Source organism: Rhinolophus sinicus, linkage group LG17 (assembly GCF_036562045.2).
Source record: "Rhinolophus sinicus isolate RSC01 linkage group LG17, ASM3656204v1, whole genome shotgun sequence".
Taxonomy (NCBI): Eukaryota; Metazoa; Chordata; class Mammalia; order Chiroptera; family Rhinolophidae; genus Rhinolophus; species Rhinolophus sinicus.
In genome coordinates, this window is record NC_133766.1 from 238,202 (window position 1) to 248,406 (window position 10,205).

Below are 10,205 nucleotides of genomic sequence, written 5' to 3' on the forward strand. Positions count from 1 at the left end.
CTCTGTAGATCTTCAGTTTTCAAACTATTATTTGTGCTTCTGCTTGAGTTTTTCTTTTGTAACTGTTTTCCCCCTGTGCTGTCATCGGACATGATGTCTCAGACAGGACAGTGTCTGCAGCTCTGGCTTTCCAGACCTTTCCTTCCCCACCTGGTCCAAACACATGCAGATGCCCAGCTGACGACTGTACCTGTGCCCTTGGCGGTGGTGTGTGCGCTCAGGAGGAGAAACGAGGGTGAGGGTGATTTTACTCAGGCCTTGTAAAAACGTCTCCTTCCCCAAGCCTCTGCCTCTTCTCCCTGCTGTTTCCCCAGCCCTCCTCCAGGTTATGGGTCAGAAGGGGCAGCCATAGCGGGAGGGAAAAAACCAAAGCAGTGAAAGATTCAACAAGCGATTTTTATTTTCCAAATTTGCCTTTATTCCCATCCCATAATTTCCCTGACTGGGGCTCTTGATTACTTCCCTCAACCTCCAGACAGGTCTCCTCAGTGTGGTCCCTCGGTCCCTTCTGGAACCCCAGGTTTGTATTTCTGGGCCTCAGCTAGATTCGGACCTGCCCGTGTGCTAGCGTGAGGGCTTCCGGGGGTGTTAGGACATGTGGCTTCCGGGACCTGGATGGAGTGTGACCCGCAGAGGGGTGTGGGCTGCGCAGCTGATCGGGGGAATTGAGGTTTGAGCCTGGGGCGCTTAGAAGTGCGGCCGGCGGACTTGGTGCTTGCTGTGCGGACTCCCTGGGTTTCTTCTGACTGTCTGGACCGTGTGGCTGTAGGACAGAAAGGAGTCGGTCAGGCCTAGGTCGGTCCCAGGGCATCTCGGAATTCTACATTTCTTTCTCCGTGTGCGTGGACAGAAGGTCAGATTCACAGAAGAAGTTCACTTAGGTTCCGCCAACCTCCGCTGAGATCAGATCGTTTTGTACTGTGCTGGGTAAGATGCCGGGAGCTCATCCCTTTGGATCTCAGGAGGTGCTAAGGGCAGACAGGGCCCGGCAGAATCACTTCGGCGTCCCCCTGCTGGACCAGCCCTGCTATAACGAGGGTCATGAGGTGGAAAAGAAATGGAGACAATAGGACTGGAGGTGAGGTGGGAGGAATGCAGACCTTGCCAGTGATTTCGGGGCGCAGCCCATTGGAGGCCTTCAATAACTCGGGATTTTTCTGTATCCATCTGGTGAGGGAGGCAGCGCCAGCAGCTGTACGGGCAGTCAGGGTCGCCCGAGCAGGGGGCACCTTCAGAGGCATCTGCCACGTGCCCATGAAGGAACCCCAAGGGTTTGCCTAAAAGGGGAAACAGGTTTCCTGAAGGGTGCTGCCTGCCAGTGAGCGACCAGTTCCCTCCTCTGCCTGTGGGGATGCACAGTAAAGAGACGAGTCGAAAGGTGTACCCCCCCCATTACCCGAAGTCTCCACCTCTGCTCCTACGGCTGGGTTTGGTGTTGTCACCTGAGGGCATTCGTTTCGTTCAGGTCCATTTAGGGAGTGCTGGCTGCTAAGTTCCACCCCGGCTGCTGGGTGGACTGGAAGTTTGGGGCGCTCGTGTTGTGTGAATCGGCCTGACGGTGGCCACAGGGCCGGCTAGTCTGCCCCCCCCCCCCCCCCCCCCCGCTCCAGTGCGTAGCCGCCTTCATGGAATGGAGATGAGCATCTCACCTTGGAACGGGGCACTGAAGGCAGCAGGTGACCACGGTCGTTGGCGATAATCTGAGTGTAGCCTTCGTGGGAAGAGATGGCCTGGGGAGCGATGTGGGGAGAACGCTCGGGAAAGGAGTGGGAAAGAGGGAGAAGGTATCTGGGGGCTAAGGGCTACGTGGGTTCAAAGAAGGCTGCAGGAGTTAGGGGCCTGAGTTACAGAGCAGGATGGGAAGCACCACAAGGTGGCCTCGGGGGACGTGGGGCGGGTGGTACCTGTTTTGTCGGCTTGGCGGGAGACCAGTTCTGCAGAAACCTGGGTGAGAAAGCTTTTTCGTACTGTGGATAGAAGGGTGAGAACCCTCAGGCTCAGCAGCCCCGAGCCCAGGAAGTGAAGGCTCACTCTTCACGTTTGAGGGGCGTGAGTCACCTGCCAGGCTCTTGGGCTGCCCAGCGTTGAGCCACTAGCCACACGTGGCTGAGGAGCTCTGTAAACATGACTGACCAGTCTGGGCTGAGGGGCTTTGCCAGTTTAAATCCATGGGATTTGGAGACTTAGTACAAAAAAGGACGCAAGACATCTGATTGTAGCTTAAAATATTAAATGTCGAAACAGTATTTTGGATTTATTGGGCTAAGTATATTATTAAAATTAACTGTTTCTTTAAAATTTGTTATGTAGCTACTAGAAAGTTTAAAATGACATTTGTGATTCGCATTATGTTTTTATTAGCGCAGGCCTAGGCCAGTGGTCAGCAAACTGGCCCGGGGGCCGGACCCATCCTACTGCCCATTTGCGGATGGCCCGGCCAAACTCAGGATGGCTCTTCCCCTCCCCCCTTCTGCCACCTCCCCCCCAACTCTGGTTCAAGCCGTTGTTTCTCAGTCTAGTTGTGTAGGACACAGCTCCCTGGCCCATGCGGGTATTGTGAGCTTTGCGCTCCCCCGGCTGAAGCAGTCGGTTGCCGGTCATTGGTCGGCTGCTCACAGCAGCTCACGGCGGCCCCAGGACGGCTCTTGTAGGTGAACATTTGCACTTGACTTGATAAAAGGGGACACCAACTTTGTATCCTGCTAGAAGGATTCCATTCTTTTCAGTTGTAGTATAAAAAATTACACTCAGTTGTTATATTTTGAATTTTGTCAAAATATTATAGAGAAATGTTCTCTCTCCTTATGTAAATACCTATATAATATGTGTGATTTTTGTCACTTGGCTCACAGAGCCTAAAATATTTACTCTCTGGCCCTTTACAGAAAAGATTTGCTGGCCTCTGGTTTAGACCGTACACACTGAACCCAGAGCCGCCTTGGGCTTCCCCCTGCACCCTCCCTACCTCGAGGAGCTGAGGAGTGACAAACACACATCACCCCACTCGCAACGGTCTATTCAGTGGTCAGAATCCCGCAGGAGGCATCAATCCAAAGGCAGAGTCTTGGAAGGCGAAATTAAACGTTAGAGAGACGGAGAAAGAACTTACCTGGTTGGCACTGTAGTTAGTGGCCATAATCCTGCAGCTCTGCTGTTTACCTTTGTTGCCTGGCAACTGCAGAAGGCGGACCTTCCAGACAACTTCCCAATGAGCAGGCGGCCTTTTCTTTGTTACTCCCTTTCAGGGATGACACTGCCTCTCGGCTTTTTCCTGGAAGCTTAGGTTTATTTTCATTTCATTTTAGGGGCGGAGTGAGTACACGTGAGAAAAGCAGCTGAATAATGCCCTCTCTGTTTTCTAACATAATTTACCCTGCTTCAAACCTCCCAGGTTGTCTGTGACGGGCCTGTAGCCACTGTCACCAACCATGGAACACCAAGGGCTAGCTGTATGCGTCGGGCAGTGTGGTGTAATGTGCCACGGCCCTTAGAGCCAGGCGCTTACCGTGGGAACATAGGAGCTGTGTGATGTTGAGCACTCGGCTTCTGTTCCGTCAAGTTGTGTAGCCTCCTTTGCACTGGGATGCTAGAGCCTGCCTCGACCAGTAAGAAGGGTCTAGGTAAGCTCAGCGCTGCAGGTCCTGAGAGCCGCTGAGACCCCCATTACAGGGTCCTCTACTTCATCCTCTCAGGCAGAATAACAAAGGAATCGTTTTACAATCGACTGACTCAGATTTGTCCATGTTGTGTCCTCGGTCCTAAGTGGTCAGAGGCCAAATATCGGAGCAAAAGATGCTTTTATTAACTAGGAAATTACAAATCCTATGTAAATATATGTGAAAATCTACATTATGGATTATTGTGTATAAAAACACAATTTAACAAAATTGACCCCTGTGGAGAAAGAAAGTCTAAACAGACCATTTAACATAAAAGAACTGGAGAAACTAGTTAGAGTACCCCACAAAACAAATCGGGCCCAGATGGTTTCACTGGAGGAGTCTATCAAACTTTGAAAAATAAAATTTAACTTACTAACTATTCTAGAGCATGGCAAAAGAAGGAAAACTCCCAAATTCGTGTTATGAAGGAAATGTAACATTGATGCCCAAATCTGAATTTTTGGGACCACGACAAAGACAAAGACTAACAAAAAGAACACTATATAGAGCAATTTTTCTTATTACTATTGATGCAAAAATCATATATAAAACATGAGAAAGCAGAATCCACCAGCACATTAAAACCATTTTATCGTGGGAACACCTAGCTGCTAGGTGGGATGCTGCCCGATTCATGAATTGCTTAATAAAGGCAATCAGATCTTCAAATTAGAAACAGATTCTCATGACCAAGTAAGTGATGAATGCAAGGGTGGATAGTCAAGTTGGGAAATCCATTAATCTATCATATTAATTGATCCAAGGTGAGAAAAATGTATGGCTATCTCCATAGATGCATATGAATACGTTTTAATACGTAACAAAAAGCAAAAATGATAACAGAAAAATAAGTTATAAATTATATTACAAAGGGTTGATACTCATTAAAAAAAAAACTTCTAAAAATACAGAAGGAAAAAAACTAATAACCCTACAGAAAACTGGGCGAGATATAATCAGACATATCAGAGAGAAAGAAATACAAATTGCTGTTAACCATATGGAAAGATGTTCGACATCACTTATGATTTTTTAAAAATGCACATTAAAACTACATGGAGACACCATATGTCACTCCCGAGACTGGTGTATTCCAAAACATCGGTGACCTCCGGTTGGCTAGGCTTTGAGGAAACTGGCACCAATACTTTGAGTGTGGAAATGCAAAATGGTAGGACCTCCACGATGGGGAATTTGGCGGTATCCAGCACAATTAGCGATCCATGCCTTTTGGTTAAGCAACCCCACTTCTAGAAATCTACAAATGCTCTGGCAACAATATGGAAAGAAGCGTGCAGCATTGTGACAGCTACAGACTGGAAATCACGCAGTGACTGTGTCGGTAAAAGACCATGGAACCCACACAGCCGAACACTGTGCAGCTGTGAAAGGCAGGGAGGGATGCGCCGCTCTGGAGCGACCACGGGGGGATACTTTCAAGTGAATAAAGCGACGCGTTAGGACATACGAATAGTAGGCTATAAAAGGAGATGCAAATACACGTATTTGTAATTATTAACAGTGGTGGGAAAATAAGTGGTATAACAAAGACCAGCTTTAGGGCGAGAGAAGAGATGAGGTGGAAAGGGCGGGGGTAGAAGAACTCTGAATACACCTTGTTTTGCAGAGTTCGTTTTCGAACTATATTTTACATAATCATAAAATTAAATTAAAAACAAAAGCAATTCCTAAAATTAAAAAAAAATGACTTCTCATTATTTTCACAACTAAGTTTTTTTTAAAGAGATCGTTGGCTACAATACAAAAACTAAAGAGATCGTTGGCTACAATAAAGAAGGTGACACCTCCTTCCTCTCCGTGACACCTCTTCTCTCTTTCTTGAGCCTAAGTCGCCCTCTAGCGGAGACGAGTTTCACAGCTTGTTGCCCACACCTGCAGCACAAAGGAAACCTTCGCTGCCCACTGTCAGATGCCTCCTTATTATCCTTAGATGACGCAGGTGTGTTAGAGTCACCAGGAGGAAGTGGGGAGAGGGAGACACAAGAGGCCCTAAGGACCAAGAAGATTTGGGTTCAACGCAGCATCGGGAAGCCAGTTCAGCTTCCTCTCCTGGCTGGAGAGGTGATGAGTGAGCCCAGGCACTAACTCCCCGCCAGGGAGAAGCCCATTAATGCTGATGGGGACGAGGAGGGCCAATCCAGGCGTCTCTCTGTCCCTCAGGACTCTCCCAGAGTCTCACCACTGAGGTCAGCTGGTGGTGGCCGAAAGTGCTGGCACAGCTCTTCAGTTCCGGGTAGGGAGGGCCCAGACCAGTGCACGTGGGGAGTGGCCTCCAGGGGGATGATGGTAGGGCCATTGTGTCCTGGCTCCCCCAGGTCTCATCTGGCCCCAGTAGTGGGAGACCCCCCTCAGCGGAGGCCTGTGCAGTGGACCCTCCTAAAAGGATGTGCCCTTCTTCCTTATTCTGTCGCACTGGTCTCGCCCTCTGTTGAGGACGTTTGAGGGGTGCCACCTGAGTATCTCTGATCTCCGTTAGTTTTCAGTAAGAATACAAAAAGAACACTAAAAATAGTCTAGTTTCCTATATTCATTTTCTGGTCCTATAAAATCTAACTCCTTATACAGTGAGACCGTATGGTATTTGTCTTAGACTTCTTTCACTCAGCATAATGCCCTCAAGTTCTGTCCATGCTGTTGCAAACGGGGAGACTATTATTTTTGATGGCTGAATAGTATTCTATTTGTGTGTGAGAGTGTGTGTGTACCACATCTTTTTTATCCATTCATCTTTCGATGGGCACTTAGGTTGTATCCATATCTTGGCTATTGTAAATAATGCTGCAGTGAACATAGGGGTTCATATACCTTTTTGAATTAGTGCTTTGGATTTCTTTGGATATATACCCAGAAGTGGAATTGCTGGGTTGTGTGGTAATTTTTTTGAGGAGCTCCATACTGTTTTCCATACTGCACCATCTTACATCCCCACCAGCAGTGCACAAGGGCTCTCTTTCTCCACACCCTCACCAGCACTTGTCATCTCTTGTCTTTTTGATAATAGCCACTCTGACAGGAGTGAGGCGACATCTCACTGTGGGTTTGCTTTCTGTTTCCCTGATGACTAGTGACGGTGAGGACCTTTCCTTGTACCTGCTGGCCAGCTGTGTGTCCTCTTTGGAGAAATGTCCCTTCAGATTCACTACCCATTTTGTAATTGGAGTGTTTGTTTTATTGGTGTTTCACTGGAATATTTGGGGGTGTCCTGCAAGGGGTGTAGGGAGGAGCAGCTGCATTTCATGCAGCAGGAAGGGCAGCCGGCACCTCCACCCGTTCTGGGCGTAGTTTCCCCATTGCCTCACCCTGAGGTCAAAAGGCTGGCCTCCTCCGTGGTGGGGTGGGGATCCCATTCCCGCGTTGGCCTTGGCGTTGGCCCTCACAGCTGCCCCTCCGAGGACTCCAAGACAAAGTGCGCTCTTTGTAGGACTGGTTTCCAGAGATGCTCCAATTTAAAAAGGGATTTTTGAACAATCAGTATAAACGACCTGGGCTTGGGTCTAGCTCCATCACTACAATGGGGCTCAGCCGTGTCTTTTCAACTTTGTTCCTCTGTGACATTTTTATGATTATTTCAGAAGATTGTTAACATGATTAAATGACATCGTAAATTACTTAGTCTGATACAAAGTAATTGAAGACAAATGTTAGTCATTATGACTAGAAAATGTATATTAGCAACTCGAAGATTCCGCGAGCTATTTCATTAGAGACGCGCTTAACTTGGTGAACGAGCACTTCCTAGGTGCGTTCGTCCACAGAACCTCGTAAACAGCACACGTGTAACTGGGACGCGAGGCTTAGGGCGGAGCCCGCGCGACACGCCCACGCAGGACGCGTGGGTCTGGGCCTAAGAGGCCGCCCGGGCCTGGCGAGAAGGGCAGGCGGCCTCTGCAGCTCCTGCGCCGCGCGCCTGGCTCCCCACCCGCCCGCCACTCCTCGCGCGCGGCTCCGCGTCCCTCCCACAGGCGTGTTGCTGGCACCGCGTCATCCTGCCCTCAGCGTCCGGAGCCCACATCAGCCCTTGCTCGCTTCTGGGCCTGACTACGGCGGGACTGACCCGTGGGCTCCGGACCGCACCGCCCAGCACAGAGCGGGGGCGTGGCCGGGCGACGGGGCGTGGCCCGAGGCGTGGCCAGGGCGGGGGGGCGGGGAAAGGCGGAGCGGGTGTCGGCGCAGCCTGGACGCTTTCGGGAATTTGAAAACGAAAGCACCAGACGACGAATTAATTTTGCGGAAAATGCGCGTTACCGTGTCCATATTTTGTCTTTGTGATGAAAATTTACTCAACAGCTCACGTTTGCCTAAACAGCCTGGGCTCTGCTGACAGCAGCGAAGGGAGCAGGGTGGGAAGACCACCTGTGCCCTTAGGGAGACGCTGACTAAGCTCGGGGCCAGTGCTGGCTAAAACCTGCAGCCTTCGTGGGAAGCCGTGGTCTTGTTTACTCTCGCAAACAGGGCCTGTCTCCCTGCCCGTGCATTTCCCCCTTGGGCCCCACCAAGGGTCAGACTCTGGAAGACCTTGGCCGGTCTGGGTGGTGCAGGCCTGTCCCTCTACTAGTTCCTTGTATTGTCCATTCTGCCCTGAGATATTCTGATCCACGGGACGGGCTCTTTTCAAGGCCGCCGAAGCTCAGGAATTTGCCCTTCCTCTCCCTCCCTTACCGCCCCTGGTTTCTGGCATCTGTTTAGAAAGCAGCCAGTGCAGTGGTTAAGCTAGGGGTGCTGAGCGTGGGAAGGGTGAGGGGGAGGAAGCAGGCACTTGGGGCTCGGGATGGGGAAGACCGCAGGGTCTCCCCGGGAGCTGTGGCCGTCCCTTGCTTGCTGCGTTCGGCTGGAGGCCTCTCCCACACCATCGCTAAGCCCCAGTTCACCACCTGTGCTGGTTATTTGCACTTTCTCTCCCAGATCCATTCTCTGTCCCACTCCTGCCCTGTTCTGCAGGCAGGGAAACGCATTTCCCAGGCTCCTGTTTCACTCACCTTTCTTTACCTGCAAGGTCTCTGCCTCCCCTAGTTCCTTCTGACCTAGCTCCACTGGCCTTTCTGCTATTTCTGGAATATGACAGCTAACTCCTGCCACAGCACCCAGGCACTTGCTGCCCCTCGGCCTGGAGCCTTGTCCCCCAGATACGTACAGGGCTAGTTCTCCCTCTTCTTCCAGGTTTTAATTCAAAGTCACTTTCTCAGGGGCTTTCACTTTCCCTTCCTTGGCCACACTATCAAAAACTTCAACCCGCACCCCCCACCCCGCTTCCAGACCCTTTATTTCTCCTTAGTACTTACCACCAAAGAACATACTACAGTCCACGTTTTACCTTGTCCGCTTATCCACCAGAACGTCATCCAGGCGGGAGTTGGTTCTTGAGGTTAGAGGCAGAGGTTAGAACAGTGTCTGTCACAGCAGGCGTTGTATAAATGTTTGTTTAATGAGGAGTATATGATGGCATTGTTTGTCACAGCAGGGAGTGGGTGATGACCTGGTATCCATCTTGGGGGAAAGAAAAGTAAAATGGGTGCGTGTCCACTAAGAAATTATTTGCAACAGTTAGAAACCAGACTAAATGGTACACAGCCGTATGGCAGACCCTAGAGGCACAGAGCTGAATGAAAACATGCATCGTTTCCGCCTGACTTAGAACCAGGGGCCTTAGGGTTCAGGGCGGGGCGAGACGAGGGACGGAGGGAGGCAGTGTCCACACAGACGGCTGGGTCACCCGCGGTGCTCGCTCAGCCGCCGCAGCCCAGCTGGCAAAAAGCTAACATCCTGTTTCCGCCCGGTTTCGAACCGGGGACCTTTCGCGTGTGAGGCGAACGTGATAACCACTACACTACGGAAACCGCTGGCAGCTGCTGCTGCCAAACCGCCCTGGAAGCGCCGCGTCCCTGCGTCCCTCAGGGGGCGGCCCCGCAGCGCCTGCGCTGCTCGTGTGCTGTCGCCCCAGAACTGCAGGGCGGAGACCCGGGCGGGGAGCGCGCGTCCCCAGGGTCGGGCGCCGCTGGCCCGTAGCGCCCCTGTGCGGGACTGCAGGCGGCAGGAGACCTGGGGGGCTGGGCCACGGCGGGGCCCGCGGCTGCGATACACTCGCGTTTGCCAGACCTAGTGTAGGGGGCACGTGCAGGGGAAACGCACTCGGCGCCTTCCCGCGTCTTTCTCTCCTTACTGCGCACACACTGACTTCCGGGCCCCCAGTGTCTGCTGGCTCCTCGCACAGCGGCACGACGCCCGCCAGTGTCTCGGAGCACTGCTTGGTGCGCGGGAACACCTCCGCACACGCGGGGACGGCGTGTGACGTCCCCTGTGAGAGTCAAGGACAGTCCCCGGGACGGGAATGGCACGGGACTGGGTTTCTGGCGGAGGGTCCCCCTTTTCTGCACTTTCACACTCTCGCATTTAATTAGTTTCCCTAACACCGCTGTGCGGGAACTGTCACAGATGCTCAGAATGTGCCAAGACGGAGAGACTGAACTAAATTAGTTTGACTTGCTTAAGCCGGGACAGCCAATTAGCGCATGAAGGCTCTGCGAC

The 10,205-nt window shown here is 51.5% G+C and overlaps 1 protein-coding gene and 1 non-coding gene across 4 annotated transcripts; both read right to left on the reverse strand.

The window, feature by feature from the left end:
* Window positions 1-377: 377 nt before the first annotated feature.
* On the reverse strand, window positions 378-3,499 carry CFAP126 (cilia and flagella associated protein 126). Of its 3 annotated transcripts, none has more exons than XM_019712988.2 (5): window positions 3,110-3,499; window positions 1,905-1,967; window positions 1,650-1,730; window positions 1,101-1,277; window positions 378-763 (listed from the first exon to the last, which is right to left on the reverse strand). In XM_019712988.2, exons 1-5 carry the CDS (start codon window positions 3,134-3,136, stop codon window positions 542-544), a joined length of 570 nt encoding a protein of 189 aa, XP_019568547.1. In that variant the 5' UTR covers window positions 3,137-3,499; the 3' UTR covers window positions 378-541. The 3 variants fall into 3 exon arrangements, with proteins under 3 accessions (XP_019568547.1, XP_074178497.1, XP_074178498.1); XM_074322396.1 differs by having other exon boundaries at window positions 1,650-1,754; XM_074322397.1 differs by lacking the exon at window positions 3,110-3,499 and adding an exon at window positions 2,966-3,103 and having other exon boundaries at window positions 1,650-1,711.
* A 5,945-nt stretch (window positions 3,500-9,444) lies between these two features.
* On the reverse strand, window positions 9,445-9,517 carry TRNAV-CAC (transfer RNA valine (anticodon CAC)). The gene has a single exon. It is a non-coding gene; the product is annotated as a tRNA-Val (tRNA).
* Between the last annotated feature and the right edge of the window lie 688 nt (window positions 9,518-10,205).

Bases quoted from the DNA above. Each gene is read 5' to 3' on its own strand.
- CFAP126 (XM_074322396.1), bottom strand. From the start codon at position 3,136: ATGGCCACTAACTACAGTGCCAACCAG. The intron at 1,968-3,109 runs GTAAGTTCTTTC...TTCTATCCACAG, and splicing joins CTAACTACAGTGCCAACCAG to TACGAAAAAGCTTTCTCACC. The intron at 1,755-1,904 runs GTACCACCCGCC...TCCTTTCCCGAG, and splicing joins CCGCCAAGCCGACAAAACAG to CGTTCTCCCCACATCGCTCC.